The 18895-nt window shown below is 37.4% G+C and overlaps 1 protein-coding gene across 1 annotated transcript in view; it reads left to right on the top strand.

Annotated features, from left to right (window-relative positions):
- GPC5 (glypican 5) overlaps nucleotides 1-18895 on the top strand; it is a 639840-nt gene that overhangs the window by 290452 nt on the left and 330493 nt on the right. Inside the window, exon 5 of the mRNA XM_022576945.3 lies at nucleotides 3306-3431. Within this exon, the coding sequence (XP_022432653.2) occupies nucleotides 3306-3431 (126 nt within the window). The remainder of the gene's footprint in view (nucleotides 1-3305; nucleotides 3432-18895) is intronic.

Raw genomic sequence — 18895 nt, 5'->3', positions numbered from 1 at the left:
TCAACCTATCGTTGGTTTAGAACCAAAAAAATTGTTTTGGTTCCCAACCAATGCCCATTTCAGACCAGCAGGGCTACTGCTCAAGCTGCGGTTCCTCTGGCTTTAAGCCTCAGAGTTACAGATCAGCTGCCATCTGAAACATTGCCTGCCATCAGGGGAGAGGGAAACAGAAGCTGGCAAAGCCACGTTGGTCCTTAAAGCTTAAGCCTGGAGGGAATAAACATCACTTCTGCGTACATGACTAGAACCCAGGGCAAGTCACAAAGACAAGGCTACCCTCAAAGGGTAGTTCACCTGATTGGGGAGGGGAAGACAATTAGAAGTTATCTTAAAACCTTTGCTTTACCTGTCAATTCTAGATTCCTAATGGTTTTCAAATCTATCATTTTCCTGACGTTGACCGGAAGGTATTTTTCCCCATCCTCATACGTCTCCCTCTGGACTTGCTTATACTCCCCTAAGTGACCTCACTGCTTTTCTGTTTCCACAATACTGCGATGATGATATGTCACTTGCTTGCTGGAAAAATTAATGGCTCTCACCACCTGAATAAAACTGAAACATGTTATGATGATCAACAAGACCGATTATAATCTGGCCTCTTCCTGCCTTTGACTGTGATTCCCATAAGCACACTCCTTACTAGCTAACCTAACTGTTTGAGTCTCTGGATACACAATGTTCCTCTTTACCTTTGTTTATCCTGGATTTTTGTTGTTGTTGTTTGCTTCTTGGTTTGTGGTTTTTTTTTTTTTTTAATTTGCATGGAACACTGATATGTTATCTTCTTATTTCCTGTTTCTTTCTCTGTCTTCAAATGTGACACTACTTATTAATACTGTATTGTTATTGTGGATTTTTCCCGGAATGTGCATTCTTAGAAGGCGGGGACTGTTTTCTTTAGCTATGAATCTCTAGCACCAACACAGAGCTTGGCACTCCATAGTGTTTAGTATTTTGTGACAAATAATTGATAGCCGATGGTTTATGGAATGAGTGGAAATCTTCGAGGAGACTATCCTTTCAGAGACAACGCAGGCAAAGGCCTGGAAGTAAGTTTGGAGGACAGCACGCATCTCACTTTTGTGGAACCCGAAAGTGTGGTTTGGGTTGTTGCTGAAATTGAGATGAAGGGTACCTTATGTAGCTTTCTAAGAAGTTTGGATTTCATGCTGTAGAGAATAGAGAGCCCTTGATGACTTTAAGCAAGTACGTGGCATAATCTGTGGACTACCAGATTTGAATTTCTATAGGTGGCTCTCATGGAGGATGGGAGGTGATGGTTAAAGGAACCGATGGGAGGTATGCTCTCCTGGTACAGTAATTCCAGAGAAATGTGATCAAGGCTTGAGCTAAGGCAATGGCAATAGCATTGGGAAAGGGAACTGAAAGAACGATGTGAACTTTCCCCCTTATGATTGATTGGTTGTGAAGGGAGAAATGAAACAAAGGCACCATTTACCAAGAGTGAAGTAGGAGGTTTGGGGGCCAAAAATTATCTGTTCGGTTTTACATGATCAATTTGAAGGTCTCAACATTTGCAGCCATTTGTGCCAGGCCTCTTCATTTCTAAAAGGTTCTTTGATTCCAAACATGTGGTCATTTATAGTGAATAGAATTCAGGACAGGAGCCATACGTCTTCCTGTTCATTAAACCCCACCTCTGTAAGGAAGAACCAGTCAATTTCATCAATTATGTTTTCATAGCTGCAGCATGAGAATTGATGTTTGTTCATGCATTCCAGTTAGTGGAACACAGCCATCAAGGAGAGACTTATTTTCTAGAAGAGGAAATCGATAAAATATAGATAAGCATTTAATTGTGCTAGTGAGAAAATAAAGCATCATCTTTTTTTTTGATTGAGCATGGGTTAGAGATTTGTGCTTCCTGCAACCATTTTATTATCACTTGTCCGGTCAAACTTTGGTAAAAATTTGATTAAATACTCACCAGCCACTTGCCATGGGAACTTCTGATCTTCTCTGTGGTTGCAGATCTTACATATTTGAAAGTTATATTTATCCTTCCAACAGAGTAGTGGTTATTTACAACTCCAGCAGTTTCTACAGTTCTTTGAAAACCAATAAGAGAGAGAATTACAAGTTGAAATGGTTGAGCATTAGTGCTGTCAAAATTAGATTTAATTTTTAAAAATTGTTTATTCCAGCTATAATTTATAGACACCCCTGCTCTTTAATTTCATTTTTAAAGAAATCATTTTAAAGGTATCAATGGAGAATGCAGTTTCATAATTGCTATATTTAAATTACTCATCCCACGAATTTCTGACGTTTGCTTTTCTGCCAACGTTTCCATCTCCTCTCCCTGCCTTTTAGTCCAGAGGGGGCATTTCCTCTGGATCAGGCTAGTGGCTTTTCTTTTCTTTTCCCCCAAAACAACTGTTTATGTTTAAAAGTTCAGAGCTAAAGTCTTAAGGACTTGGTCTTTTGAAATGCTAAAACTCAAGTTCTTGAGACCTCAAAACCTTGGTTTTAAAACTCCAAAGTCTTGGATTTCTAAATTGAAAAACTGCTTTTTTGTTGAATTTTCCCTTTCCATAATTGATGGTGAAAGGGGAAATATTGGGTTGGCCAAAAAGTTCGTTCAGGTTTTACAGGAAAAATCCAAACGATCTTTTTGGCCAACCCAATAGTATGAGAGGGAAAAAAACTTAATAAATGTATTAAATATTACTCCCTCCAATAACTTTTATTTTCATGCTTCTGAAGTGTGTTACATACCTGGGCTCTCTCATATTTAGTAAAGACATATTAGTTGATGTTCTTAGACCCCAAAGAGAAGACCCACATGGGAAAATCACCGAAGTCTACTAAACTTTTAATCAGTGAGCAATCAGTCAGCTTGTTATAAGCCTCTGATATTTCTATATGGAAAAGAAATTAGTTAATATCACTGTGGTTTAGATGCCAGTAGCTAGTGAGGGCTTTTAGGGAAGCTGAAGTGGTGTTGTGTGTGTGTGTGTGTGTGTGTGTGTGTGTGTGTGTGTGTGTGTGTGTGTGTGTGTATGTATGTGTGTATGCATGTACTATTCACAGCTTCTTGGACCTGGAGTTATATAAAGTTCATACCCAGTGAAAACTTCTATGTAAAGAATAAATTTGAATACATTTTTTAAAAAATGTAGTTTTTGTCTTGTTAGAAAAGTATTGAAAATACATGAAAATAAGTAGAGAAAATTTTAAAAGTTACATTCTAAACATTATGCATAACAAATTATCCTATTTATATTGGCATTTATTATGGATTTTTGGGTTTAATTGTTTTCTTTGTTTTTTCCATTCAGAGAATTTATCAACAGCCTTCGACTGTACAGGACATTCTACGGAGGCCTGGCTGATCAACTTTGTGCTAATGAATTAGCGGCTGGTGATGGACTGCCATGCTGGAACGGAGAAGATATAGTAAAAAGGTATTTTATGTGTAGTGGTCTGTGAAAACATAATGGCCACTTTCATCATTGCCTTCTTTTCCTAGTTCTTGAATGCATTACTTCAGTTTTAACTTTGCCACACAGGTTAGAGGATACATTAATTCCTTCTCTTTAGTTTGTCAAAAATAAGTTTGATTCTTTTTGACATTTTAGAAATATGATAGCATTCTGTGGTGTTCTGAAAGTTCTCTCGTCTTTTCTATCTGTGGCTTACCCAACAATCCCACTTTTTCAGTGAAGTATTACTTAACTTCTAGCCAATCTGTCTTGTTTCTCAGATATCTTTTTTTTTTAACTTTATGAGTATTAGAAAGGAAATTCGGTGAAATGTGAATACCTGTGCAAAGATTTGTTATGTGGATATATGTCACAGCAGCATTAATACGTTCATCCTACAATTGTCTCTGAGTGTATGAGTGTGTGTGAGAGAGGGAGAGAGGGAGAGGGAAACAGGGCTGGTACTTTCATGTATGTCTGTTTGAGGCATTGTTTATTTGTATGTTGTCAATTGTTCTCAAGCTCAGGAGTGAAATTTTTCACCTTTTTTTCTCACCATCTAGAATTTCTAGAGTTTATTTTCCTTCACTTCCTATAACTGGTTGTGCTCACAAGTAATTACCTGAGCTTGAAAAAGTCCTAGATTCTCCCTCTGTTACAATAGTGTTGGTCAGTACAATTGGCCGGGAATTAGTCCTTTGATTTTCCAATGCTGGTGATTTCCATAGATTGTAGACCTGTGCTGTGCTTGGATTAGTATGTTTTAGTGTATTTTACTTTGAGCAATCTGCTAAAAGGTAAGATGATAAACTTTCTGATTTATAAACACACCTACTCTGTATAAAGATAGGTAGTTTAGTTACCACTAGAATGATGAGTTCATTTAAAGTGTCCTTTAGCAAATTCAATTTACTATGATAAACATATACTGTAATTAATATTAATATAAATTTATGTAGTAAAATCTGTTTATTTCTGTGTGATCATATTCATTATAGTTAAAGGTTGCATTCCTGATATATTAAATGATTACTTGTAGTTTACATCCAAATATCTCATAGGGAATCTTTGATTTCACAGAAAATAGTTATTGAAGGCAGGAACTATACTTAAATTGAAATAAAAAATTTGGCTGACATGGCTAGTGTTCTTTTTCCATTATGCCCCTTGGATGCCGAAATGTATTCTTAGATATATTTGTCTTGCCTTTACTGAGAGCAGTCATAGCATGCATAGTATTTTGAATTCTTACAGTATTCATGTTAATAAGATTTCTGCCACTTAGACCTAGTAATTAAATTCTACTTTGACTTATACTTTCTCTTTTCACATTGTTCAAACTGGAATTGAACATTTTTGTGTATTAACAATTTTTCTACAAGGGCTAATGAGAATTTCATGATTAATGAACAATTTAGTATAGAATATAAATATATTTAATATATCACATTACATTATACATTTGATTCTAGAACTGCAGGAACCTTAGTTTCAATTTGTCCCATTCCTCTCTATTTGGTCTGAGGTTTGTATAATAGGAAATACTGTTGGAGAAATCAATGATTTGGGAAAACTTTTTAGAAGGAGAGTATTTTCAACTCAAAAATATATTTTCTTCTACATGATACATATTTTAAGACCTCATTCATGGTTTATGAATAAAGAAAGTTCATCTTTAGCAAGAACCCTCCTTGGGAAGTGTCCACATTTCTGGTAAAGAAAGTGAGCAATTCTCATTATTCTCACTTGCTTCCAGCTCCTGTCTTCCCTTTTCTATACCACCCAGCCTCCTGTTTGTCAGCTGCTTCTAAGGGCCCTATGTGACTTCACTCTCCTGTGAACACCTTCCGCTTTGCTTAATTTTTTCTCAAACAGCCCTTCTAGCTCATCACCTTAGCTGACATTTTCCCTTTTTTTGAGGGTGGTTTTTTTTCCTCCTCTTTTGTCCCTATCTCATGGGTCACCAACCTACTCCCTTGCTTCTCCTTCTCTGGGCCAGCAGATGAACCTCACACACTGGCTCCCTACCACCATCTCTAGGCTACTTCCCAAATGAACATTTTTAGCCCTAATTACTTTCTAGCACTCAGCTGAGGTTTCACAAGAATCATCTCATTGAACTTTCCCAAAACTTTATTCCCTAATGCTTCAGAGTAAGCTGATGGGGTATTTCTTTTCTGTTTGATCTTGAGAAAACTCTCATGTGTACTTTGACATTTTTTAAAATATAATTTAAATTGTAATTTCATTCATGGCTCAGCCAGTTCTTGAAATAAATTTAAAACAGGATTTTTTTTCAATGCAAAGTCAATGCTGAAATATAAATATCCATCATATCTAGTTAACTGATCATGGTATATTGGCAATGGAATATTACGTGGCAGTCAAAAATGATGCATATTTATATCTGCTAAAGTGGAATAATTTCAAGTAAAAATAGATACAGAAAGAGAACACATGTATGGATATCAAGGGGGGTGGGATGAATTGGGAGATTGGGATTGACATATATACACTACTATGTATAAAATAGATAACTAATGAGAACCTACTGTATAGCACAAGGAACTCTACTCGGTGCTCTGTGGTGACCTAAATGGGAAGGAAATCCCAAAAAAGAGGGGATATATGTCTATGCATGGCTGATTCACTTTGCGGTATGGCAGAAACTGATACAGCAGTGTAAAGCAGCTATACTCCAATAAAAAAGTTAAAAGTTGGATGTTAAATATTTTTTAGATGTTGGGGGTAGGAGTTTATTAATTTTATTTATTTATTTTTGCTGTGTTGGGTCTACGTTTCTGTGTGAGGGCTTTCTCTAATTGTGGCAAGCGGGGGCCACTCTTCATCACGGTGTGCGGGCCTCTCACTATTGCGGCCTCTCTTGTTGCGGAGCACAGGCTCCAGACGCGCAGGCTCAGTAGTTGTGGTTCACGGGCCTAGTTACTCCATGGCATATGGGATCCTCCCAGACCAGGGATCGAACCCGTGTCACCTGCATTAGCAGGCAGATTCTCAACCACTGTGCCACAAGAGAAGCCTGGATATTAAATATTTTATCAACAGATTTGCATAAATAAAAGTACTGACAGTCATTCCACATAGAATATTTCTGGACAGTTAACATGAAAACTGCTAATATATTTAAAATACTGGGGAGGCTTTATATTTCCATTATATTTATATTTAATGGAAACAGATGTTATAGTGATGTTAGAATTATGAGCCATTATTGCTTTTTTCATTTTATAATTCTTTTTTGAAATAAAAGCACTACTTTTACATTTCATTTCTAACCAAATTGGATTATTGTAGCAATTTTGTGATATAATTTTTTCAAAGCATTAATGGATATGTTTCAAAAATTCAGTAGTTCAGTAATCTGAGATGGCTTCGATGTAAAGGCAAGTTCTAATGAATGTTACAATCCCGAACTATTAGCTGCTTTTTCCTTGCGAATAAACAGTATAGCAGCGATCAGTGTGTGAAAATGCTAAGATCTCCATATAGAATATTCATTTCAGAGACCTGCAGTTGGTTGAGATAAATAATGCCTTCAAATTTTGAAGAAATGAATATCAAGTGAATTTGTACCACATGTGGGGATCATAGGGGTTTTTTCCTTTCTTGTGCTGGGTTATAATACTCATCAAGTTCATTCTAGAGAAATTACACCAAACACATCAATAGGATAAATTTGTGGCCAAGATTGAGCATATCATTCATTGTTAAGAATGGAGTGATTATTTTGGCAAGATTTCTCCTCCTGGAGGCATTTTTTAGGAGATGATTGGTCAGATTATTTATGTGCACAGACGTGCTGCCTCAAAGAACAGGAGAACCATACAAATTGTTTCAGAATTATGGCAGGCCTATAAATTGGGTCAAATCACCTTTGTGCTCATCAAAAGAGGTGGAATTCCTCTGTGGTTGTAAATGAAATATCTCAAATAGTTGTAGCATATTAATTCATGAAACAAAATCTATTTTAATTCAAATGATTTTAAAGAGTGCATGCATACCATATATACTATTATAACACCGAGGTCCACAGTTCAGATGATTTCTGATTAACGATGAAAATTTACTACTGAAATCCACATAGTCTCTAACTCTTAAAGTCCCTCTTATCTACCCTTCCTGTCTCTTCATCGGGAAACAAAATTGTTCTCTGAAAGGCCTGCCAGTGCTTACTCTGTTCTCAGTTCCTTGTGATTGCAAATTGATTGTTTGATGGCTTGCACTTGTCTTTCTGAGTACAGAAGTTCAGGTGACAGCTACTTAATTACCAGGGCTTCCTTTTCCCTTTTGATTAATAGACAGATAATCCAGTAACTCTCCCTCCATCTCCAGGAATTTATAACTTCCGCAACAACCCTTAAACTAGCCAATAGCTGTTAAGTATCCCCGTAAAATTAATAATCCACGTGATTTCTACTTCATCTTATGTAGCTAATGTTCTTTAATGCTTCTTTCCTATCCCAGTGTTTTCTTTTTGAACTCTTACGATAAGGTGCCCCTTCTCAACATATTAGAATCAAAATTTTAAAAAATAGATAAAAATATAAAACCTTAAAAATCTGAGATTTTATACTTATCTATTATCAGTTTTCTTTCCACCCAGACAATGACAATGACATTTTTTCTGGCCATAACTTTTTTTTACCTCTATTTTTTTTTCTCCTTTACCCATTATTTATCTGGAAAGACACTTCATCTTCAAATTTTCTTTTTCTTCCTGACCTTCCTACGTATATTTTTTTTAAACACCTGGCTTAGTTTTCAAATATCACGGACTCCATTTTAATCCCAGCCAGGTCTCAGGATTGCTCTGAATTTTATTACTGTACAACTGCTTGTTTTTCCTATGTTGCTTATGCAAAGGCAGTATGTTCTTCATGACTTGAACACCAGTCTGTTTTCTATTTTTTTTTCCCCTCACAATTTCTACCTCTGCAATCAGGTTTATAATACTGAATTAAACCTTTGTAATAATCATCAATGTTATCATACCTATGGCCTGTCTTACTTGGTTCAGAATTGGAGGTCACTTAAAAGGGGTGACTACACGGTGTCCCCACTCCTACCCCATTGCAACAATGTGCCATGGACCTTGATATTTCCACTATTAATGGAATATTTTCAACTAAATCATTTTCTCCATACAACTGCGTATACAGTTTTGCCAAACTCCCACTTTTATCTTGGGTGCTAGTGGAATGAATTCCCTCTATTGTGTTTTATTGTAACCTCATGACACTTTGAATACTTTTTTGCATTTATATGTCATATATCTTCCTGTCTACTGAAATTTATTTTATAACACAGCTTCTATATCTGAGAGGCTAAGAGCAATGTCCTTGAACACCTATCAATAATTTTTTAAAGATAACAGGACTCCGAGGAAAAGGAATTTTTATAAGTGTTAGTGAGAACTAAGTTATGGTGATTTGGGGATGTGGCTTGGTGATAACATTTTGGTGGGTAATATATGGTTCCAAAATGAAATTGAGTGTTGGAAAAATGAGAAGAAGAGAGATGAATCATGAAAGTTTCTACCTATGTCTGACTCTGGATACTGATTTTTTTTTTTTTCTAACTTAAGCTTAAGATCAGGCCTGTCCCATTGTGTGTACTTCCATAGACATTTGGTGGAACCAGAGTCTAAAGAACTCTAAGAACCTCCTGTCTTAGAGACATATTAGGTCTGATTGTCTCTATCATAAATGAGGCATCTGGGTTGAGGGTGGGTAAAAGTGCCAAGGTCTGCCCCAGGTCAAAAGCTGAGTCTGCTATCTTCAGCATGGGAAGAACTGAAACATTTTTGCTCTTTTGTGGCAGAAATAAAAAGTGTGGTTTTAGATATATTATGAGACTGTCGAATTCCTCACGTTGTAGAATACACAGTCTAGGTCCAATGGGACAAGTATCAGTATGACTGATGTATTAGGTTCTGAATGAGCATAAAATGTGTAGAGTTCTTGGCTGTGTACCATCTTTCTGCCTTACTGTAGTATACTTGCTTGGCAGATAATTTTTATTTAAAAGATAGTGTCTAAAATAGTTATCCCGTAGTTTGGTTCTGTAGAGAATAAAAGAAGGTAGCAAAGGGATGCACATTTTATCATCCTTTCTCCAAGTTCTGACATTCCTAACTAGTATTAAAGCCTAGGAAAATACCCATTCTTCTCAGGTCAATATACACATTTTGTTATTTTCTAAGAAATGCTCCATTAATTTGGCAATAATTGCATGGTGTGTCATCTTCTGAACCGAGACATTTCTTTTGAATCTTTCTTTACTGGCTTATTTGCTTCGTAGTCAGTCGTCTCCTGTTAAGCAGTACAATCATTACATTTAGGCAGCTGGACTCAAAGGTGAAAGTAGAAACTGTTTCGCTAAACCCACTCTGAAGGCTGCTTTTCCCTGTCTCTAGAATGAAATCACAGCCAATTCTCAGAATTTTTTTTGTCAAATGTCTGAAGGGTCTTTTATTGTCATTAGTTCCATAAACAGTCTAAATTCAGTAATCAAATTCAGCCCGAAGAAAGTCTAAATTCAGCAAGAAGGTCCAGGCTGACTTGATACGCAAAACTTCATTTAAAGCGGCCATTTCTCTGCATTGCCATGAGGTACTGCTCCAGTCTCAGGGGCACCTGTAGTGGGGGGTGAACAACTTCAGGTCCATGTACCAACCTTGACGTCTTGTCCTCCAGCCAATGTTTCTGACTCCTGCATGTTTGGAGCTGGCAGGACAATGGGGCAGCAGTGAGAGAGAAGGGGTGAGAGAAAGGAATATTCTTTATGGCTGATAATTTTGTATCTTTCATCGATGATTGTTAACTTGGTGGCTTTTAAGACTGATGTTCCAGGGCTTCTGTGTGCTCAAGACAATGCCTCTTCTAATCTTTTCCATCTGGCTTCCTTCTGCTGAGATCTTCTGGTTGGGTTCTTTTCTCCTGCATGGTCCACTCTAGACCACAGAAACTTTGCTTCTCTCTCCTGCTTTTGGTGGAAGAACAGCCTGTATTCAGTGGAGCTGCCTCTCTTTACTCTGCTGCAAGGCAGGCAACTTCTGCTACAGGCATGGGCCGCCACAGCAGTCCAAGTTTCTTCAAAGAAATTCTCTCCTTTGGCCTCTTCAACCTCAATCCTTCAATACAATTAAGATGGATGCCAAGATGAAGGACTCAAAACCAGTTTTCAGCCATCTGTTTTTTATGTCTAGCACCTCAGTTTGGAACACTCTCTTATCGTCTTGTTCTCAGCTGAAACGGAAACAGAAAGGATGTAAAATACAACCTTTTACATGTATTTGGGACTGGTGGGAAGGAGACAGAAAACTAGATTCCATGTTAAATACTGCAATTGACCTTGAATGGGATACAAAGGTAAGGCTTTGTCCCCACCTCAGGGACTTAGATTCCAAACACAGTAGAGCACATGTTCACAATATGAACACAGTAAGACAGATACTGTGAAACAAGAGAGACACACAAAAAAATCCCACAGACTTTCAAATAAGGAGGAAATCTCGTTTGTTTAAGGAGATTTGAAAACTATTTAATAAAAGAGGTAATATATGATATGGGTCTCAATTCATTTCAGATAAATTCTCTGAAATATATATGGATGAGATGAGATAAGATGATGTCTGGAATTTGCTTTAAAATAATTCAGTGAACGGGGGGAAGAGGGTAATACTATATGTGAAACAAGGTTTTCTGTGTGTGGATAGTCATGGAAGGTATATTGTGGGTTCAGGGTGTTCTTTGTATTTTTGAAAATTTTATAATAAAACATAATAAAAAATAAGGCATAATAAAAATTATGTTAAGGGTCTATTCTGTCACATATGCTGTTCTGAATAATGGGGATACAGTGATGGACAAGACAGACATGAGCCGTTTCTTACCAGATTCAGATAAAGAGGAGATGAACACTGTTCAAAGGATTACAAGTATGAATGGTTTACAAAATCTTTAAGGTTGGATGGAATTTTAATCAGCTGACCTGGAGGCAAGAAACAGAATGGGAGCAAATGCATTTTTGAATGAAGTGCTCCAAGTTTGGTGACCTCTTAAACAGCATTATTTCCATTTGTGTGTAACCTTTCAGATTTTCTCTTCTCCTTCTCAGCACTCTTTCTTTTGGGCTTCATGGGCATGTCCTGACTACGTAGTATTAAACTTTTGCTTGTTCATTATAATGTAGCCACTTATTCAGAAAGCCGGTAAAAGCTCAGAGGTTAGGACCATAGTCTGAAGAGCCAGGCTACTAAGGTTCTTAGTAAAGATTAGCCACTGTAGCTCTGTGATTTCAGGCACATTTATTAACTTCTAATTGCATCAGTTTTCTTATCTTTAAAATGTGGCTGAAAATAATACCTATCTCATATTTGAGAATTAAGTAAGTTATTAACATCAACAATTTAGAATACTGGCTATCACATAGTAAACATTCAAAAATGATTAAATCTTCTTATTGAGCAGTTTATAATCCTTTACTTCAGTAGGAATGAAACACTATTGTATTAAGCTTCTCTCTTCATTGGAGGTTTCCTATCATGGATCAGAAAACTTCCATTTGGAAAACAGACATGTGAAGGTTGGTTTATGAGTCAGTAAAAATTAATATCGGGGATTTTGGATTGGAAGTAGGAGATAGTGCCTTATGAATAGTTGAAAGAATTATTTCATTGAGGATAGAAGTAGAGAAAATGTATCTTAATAGGCAGTTTATCAAATGCTCCAGTTTTTGGAGAATTTGGAGAGTTGTGGTCTGTCTTGTACCCATGCAACACATCAGTTTTCTCAAGGGAGAACTAAAAGTTAAGATACAAAGAAAAAACATAAAGATAAATGAAAAATATTTTACTCCCAAGCAGTAGTTTGGGAACAGTCAATCACTGTCTTAGAGTTGATCATAATGAACTACCCGTTGACTGGAAATAAATGTCTGAAGCATGACTATCAGTACGCCATACAACAGATTGTTTCGGTGACATGATAGTTTTAAGACTGCTACACTTAGAGTCATTTCTCTTCATCCACTGAGTTCCCGAAGGAAATACATATCATAAATAGAATCACTAAAGCAAAATGAGGTTGAACAGCAGCCATCATCGTGTGTCTAACTGCTCAGTTTCCTGCCAGACTGACAGGGTACAAGGAAGCTATTTTTAACTTGTTACTTGCTTCCATCAGAGATTGTGTGTAGAGAAAGACGAAAAAAAATAAGAGACAGCCAGATAAAAGTTCACTGAAGTGGAAACCTAAAGGACCTTTTCCCATCTGTTTGGCACAGAAGTTATCTCTTTAGGGATACAGATTTCATCACAGTTCCATAGACTTGTGAGTGCAGGTTGTGTTATTGCAAAGCAGCAGCAGCCCTCAAGGGCTCCGGGAAGTTTATTCTTACCTTAGCCTGAGGAGTTCCTTACTTTTCCTTCATTTTCATACTGAACTTAGAAGTGAAAGACTCTTCCCTTTTTAGTAAAATAGCTGTAAGTTTGCTTATCTATAAAGATGGTGCATATTTGCGTTTCTTAGTCTGGTTCCTACACTTCCATATCAGAGGATATAAATTCATCAGTGAATGATTTATTATATTTTATTTTATTTTTTATTTATTTTTTTGCGGTACGCGGGCCTCTCACTGTTGTGGCCTCTCCCGTTGCGGAGCACAGGTTCCGGACGCACAGGCTCAGCGGACATGGCTCACGGGCCCAGCCGCTCCGCGATATGTGGGATCCTCCCAGACCGGGGCACGAACCCGTGTCCCCTGCATCGGCAGGCGGACTCTCATCCACTGCGCCACCAGGGAGGCCCTGATTTATTATATTTTAGAATAAAATGCCAGAAGAGATGAAAGAGAACAGTCACTGATTTACGATACTTTCTTCTTCAAATAGAGTCTAGTTTAGTCTCATTTATTTTATGAGAACAGCCCATTGGTTATCAGCACATTTTCTTGACCAACCATCAGGATGCTTATGTGCTGACGCATTCCTCAAAACAAATGAGTTCCCGAAATCGGATTTGAAATTACTTGCACATTAATGAATGTACCATTTGAAGGTTATTGACCTATATGTTTTGACTGGCATGATTACTATAATTATGTATTTCATTGTTCTGAAGATTTCATTTTCTCATGACTATACTGAAATGAGGGAATGTTTTAATTTTTTTTTCTCCTGGGAAAGAAATGAATGCAAATTATTTTTTTTTGAGTATTTTTTTTGGCATAATCCACTTTCAAAGCTCTATCTTTAATCATTTTTATATGTAATGGAGCCACAAAGAGTCCAAGTTATAAATCTTTAGGGTATTGAATAAGAAACCCAAGAGTCTTAGAATCATGAAGGAAATGAGTCTCAAGTTTGGAAAGCAGCCTAAAAGCCAGTTCATCCGATACAGTACAGAACTCTGAACAATGGTTGTGAGAAGGGAAAAACCAGTAAGAAAATTTTGCTCTCTATACACTTTCAGGATAGTGCTTAAATGTTTCATAACATTTCTATATAAAGAATGGTATTTTCATTTTAAGAAATGCCATTTAATTCTTGAGTTCCCTCTATCAGCCTCAGCCAGCTTGTACCTAAATTGGTACAAAGCTGCTCATTTCTTTTGCCTCATTCTATGCAGTTCTGACAGCAAGAGAGCCCTCCTAATAAAGTGAAGACTCTTTGCTAGCCAGGAAGGTATTAATATATGATGTGTGATGATATAAACATTTTCGTATACATTTTACATACATTAAATATGAAATGACAACTAATTATGCATATGGATGAAACAGTGGTCCTTTTTTAGATTATTCTAAACAGGACCTAGGCATTTTTAGGGATATTGAATCAGTAAATCAACATTATAGAGTAATATATTTAAATTATTTTGTATCAAACAAAATGAATGTCTTCTTTACGGAGTATTTAAGTAGCATTGCAAAGTAGTAAAAAATGTATGGCGCTGTTGGTTTGGAATTGAGTCTTTGCCATCTAATTTGAAGTCATGCTTCTCAATTTTCCATATATGTTTCTTCAGAGGTAAGTGGTGATACTCTGTGGGGTCGAAAGAGGCACAGTATAAACATAAAACCTGCAGTGAGAGGGCTTCCTATGTGATAAATATATAGTAATGTATTTGATGTGTTAGGGTTTCCAGAGAAACAGAACCAATAGCATGTATCTACCTGTCATCGTCTGTCTTCTACATGTAGAAGGAGGTTTTCAGGAATTGGCTCATGGGTTTGTCGGGGCTGGCAAACCTGAGATCTGCAGGGCAGCTGGCAGGCTGGAAATTCTGTTGAAAGTCAACAGTCTTCAACAGTTACAGTCTTGAATCCAAAGACAATCTGGGGGTTGAATTTCTTCTTTTTCTGGGAACGTCTGCCTTTTCTCTTATGACCTTCAACTTGATTGGATGAGGCCTACCCACATCATGTAGGTAGTCTGCTTCACTCAGAATCTACTGTTTTGTTTGTTTGTTTGTTTTTTGCAGTACGCGGCCTCTCCCTGTTGTGGCTTCTCCCGTTGCGGAGCACAGGCTCCGGACGCGCAGGCTCAGCGGCCATGGCTCACGGGCTTAGCCGCTCCGCGATATGTGGGATCCTCCCAGACCGGGGCACGAACCTCTGTCCCCTGCATCGGCAGGCGGACTCTCAACCACTGCGCCACCAGGGAAGCCCTGTTTGTTTGTTTTTTTAATTGGAATAGAGTTGATGTTCAATGTTGTGTTAGTTTCTGCTGTACAGCAAAGTGAATCAGTTATACATATACATAAATCCACTCTTTTTTAGATACTTTTCCCATATAGGTCATTACAGAGTATTGAGTAGAGTGCCTTGTGCTATACACCAGGTTCTTATTAGTTATCTATTCTATATATAGTAGTGTGTATTGTCATACTAAGTGAAGTAAATAAGTCAGACAAACAAATATCATATGATATCACTTATATGTGGAATCTGAAAAAACGGTACAAATGAACTTACAACACAGAAACAGAGTCACAGATAGAAAACAAACTTATGGTTACCAGGAGGAAAGGAGGGGTAGGGGGAGAGATAAACTGGGAGATTGGGATTGACATAAACAGAATCTACTGTTCTAAATGTTAATCACGTCTAAAAAATACCTTCACAGCAATATCTACACGAGTCTTTGGCAAAACTATTGGGTGTCGTGGCCTAGCCATGCTGGCACGTAAAATTAAGCATCACAGGTAGTGTTCTAGGTGATGACTGAGATGGCAAGTTGGTGCTCTCCTGGAGCTGTTCTAAAGATGGTGTGTTTTGGATTAAGTCTCCAGGGAAAACCTCTCTGGAGAAGTCACACTTAAGCTGAAAATGTGGGAAGATCTGATTTTTCCAAGTAGAGAGAACATCATGCCTCATGTGTCTGAGGAACAGAAGGGAAATCAGCATGGGTGCAGCGTAGTGAGGCAAGTTAATGCAAGAGGATCGTCTGGAATGAGATTGTAGATGGGCAAGTGTCAGATTGCATGGGCCAGAGAAGAAGTTTGGATTTTATTCTAGGTGCATGGAGAAGTCACTGGAAGCATCGAGCCAGGACTGATACAATCTGGATGCTTCTTGGAGAGTAATTTTGAATTTAAAGTTGGAGAGAAACCAAAGAGAAACTTAACCATTCCGTACTGGCTGATGTGTGTGTTATGAGAGAGAGAGAATGAAAAAGAGAAAGAAACTGATCATGTGCCTCTAAAGAATAAAACATTATAATTCACAGTTACTGAAAATCTGCCACACTTGTTTTATCTGGGAGATTTGTCTTCTTTGCAGAGCAATACATACTGTAAGCAAACTACAAGTATGTAACCACACTGAGGATAAAACATGCACAATCTATATCACAGAGGGACTTATCCCCGCTGAATATCGTTCTTCCTCATGAGTTAAAAAAACACTGAACATCTAATAGAAAATTGCATCAATAAACAGTTCACAGAAATTTATCAGAGGTTTTTAAACATATGAAAAGAATAACCTCAACCATACAAGTTAAAGAATTTCCAACACAAATTAATTTAAACTAAATTAAATTAAAAAACAAATTATTTTTCTCAGTTATTATAGTGACAAAGATCATTAAATTTTATAATTCACAGCATTGACCAAAATGTGAAGAAAAAGGTATTTAAATACCTCAATAGAAGGAGCAATTATTTCTGTCTTCTGTGTCTTTGAAGGACAATTGGACAACACATATCAATATTTCAAATGCATGTGACCTATGGAGCAGCTGTTTCACATGTAGGAATTTATCTTCAGACATACCAACATATATAAACAATAGAGATTATATTGTACATAGCTTATGGTTGTGTAAGGGAAACCAAAATGCCCATTAATAGGAAAATAATGAATTGTTATGGTATATTAAAAATGGAATATAGCTTTTCAATTTTTAAGAAGAAAGACGTGGTTGTACATGTAGTTATATGGACATACCTGCAGAAGAGAACTGGAGGACGTGTATAGGAAGGAAAGAATGATTGCTTATCATTCTGTGTGCTTTTATAATTTACCGTGTGCTTTCAGTCCTTTTCTCCCCCCAAAATGAAAATAAATTTATTCATATAAATATTCAAGGAAAATTTTCATATATTTTTCTGACATATAAAAAGATACCTTGCTGAGGAACAATATCTTGGAACACCCATACATTTCAAATAAAATACAAGTGAATCATCAAATAAAATAAAAGCGAATAAAGGTTTCTTAAATAGTCTTGCAGTGTAAGGTTTAGAATTATTTGAGAATGGAATTTTATGAAACAGAAAATGGTAACTGCTGCACTGAACGCCAGACTGGTGGTTTGGAGACCGTAGAGTGGTAGGGCACTGATTAGAGCACCCTGAACACTGCTCTCCCAACTGAGTAGAGCCCAAACCCAGCCTGGCTCTCACTCTGCACCCTGGATGACGAGGTGTGGTATAGACTGAAGGCTTGTGTCCACCCACACCCCCCAAATTCGTATATTGGAACCTAACCTCCAGTGTGATGATATTAGGAGGTGGGGCCTCTGGGAGGTGACAAGGTCATGAGGCGGAGCCCTAATGAATGGAATTAGTGCCCTTGTAAAAGAGACCCCACAGAGCTCACTCACTCCTTCCCCCATGTGAGGACCCAGGGAAAAGACAGCCATTTATAAACGAGGACTGAGGCCCTCACTACTGTACCTTGATCTTGGACTAGCCAGCCTCCAGAACTGTGGGGAATAAGTGTTGGTTGTTTGTAAACCACCAGTTCATGGTGTTTCTGTTACAGTGGCCCAAGTGGACTGAGTAGGGTGGATTGGGATAAGGAGAGAACTTGGTCACTGGTAGTGAAGGTTTTTCTTGCCTGTTTATCTTACTACAGTTCCTGTACATCCATATCAGAGCAAATAAGTTTATCAGGGGGTGATTTCTTATATTTTGAAATAAAATACAAGAGAGATGTGTCATAATCATACTGGAAATTCATGTATGGAGAGCATGTGAGTGGTATAAAAAGTTAATTCCAGATATTAATATAGTCATAACTTTTAATCTGTTTCTTTATATTAAAACCATACATTCAGGTATGCTATCATCCAATACATAGTTGATTATACATTTGCTTTTATTTTTCTGAAATTTATATATTGGTTTGCCTTATTTTCATCTAAGCACTCTACTTTTCACTTAAAATATATGTATTTTGAATTTCATCTAATTAATTAGTCAGGAAGAAAGTTTTTTTTTTTCATGACACCTAACCTATTAGTGAGGAAGAAAGATGTTTATTTAAGAGAAATACTAATTATATTACATAAAGATGTCACCTTTAAGGTGTAGGGATACATAGTTAAGGAGAAATGCAGTGTGATGTTCCCTGAAAATACATGAAAGAACTTATGCCATTGAGATATATATTTTTTATGTTCTAAACTTTTAGTACAGTCACTGTTCCCAAAGTGTGGTTCCCAAATTTTCAGGCCTGCACCCCAGGCCTCTACTGAACGAGAAACCCTGGGGCTGGGGCCCCAGAATCTATGCTCTCCCAATGATTCTGATGCACAATCAAGTATGAAAACCACTGCCTTAGGGCATTACATTTTTTTTAAGATTTATTTATTTATTTTATTATTTATTTTCGGCTGCGTCGGGTCTTAGTCGTGGCACGGGGTCTTCTCTCTAGTTGTGGTGCGCAGGCTTCAGGGCTCATGGGCTCTGTAGTTGTGTGCGCGGGTTCTAGAGCATGTGGGCTCTGTAGTGTGTGGCACGCAGGCTCTCTAGTTGAGGCACATGAGCTCAGTAGTTGTGACGCCCCGGCTTAGTTGCCCTGCGGCATGTGGGATCTTAGTTCCCTGACCAGAGATGGAACCCGCGTCCTCTGCATTGGAAGGCGGATTCTTCACCACAGGACTACCAAGGAAGTCCCTACAACTTTTTTGAGTA

This window comes from Delphinapterus leucas, chromosome 18 (genome assembly GCF_059928025.1).
Source record: "Delphinapterus leucas isolate spDelLeu-1000000601 "Yukka" chromosome 18, BTC_Dleu_Yukka2, whole genome shotgun sequence".
Classification (NCBI taxonomy): domain Eukaryota; kingdom Metazoa; phylum Chordata; class Mammalia; order Artiodactyla; family Monodontidae; genus Delphinapterus; species Delphinapterus leucas.
Note: the sequence above shows the minus strand (reverse complement) of the source record. Positions and strands in the feature narration are given on the sequence as shown.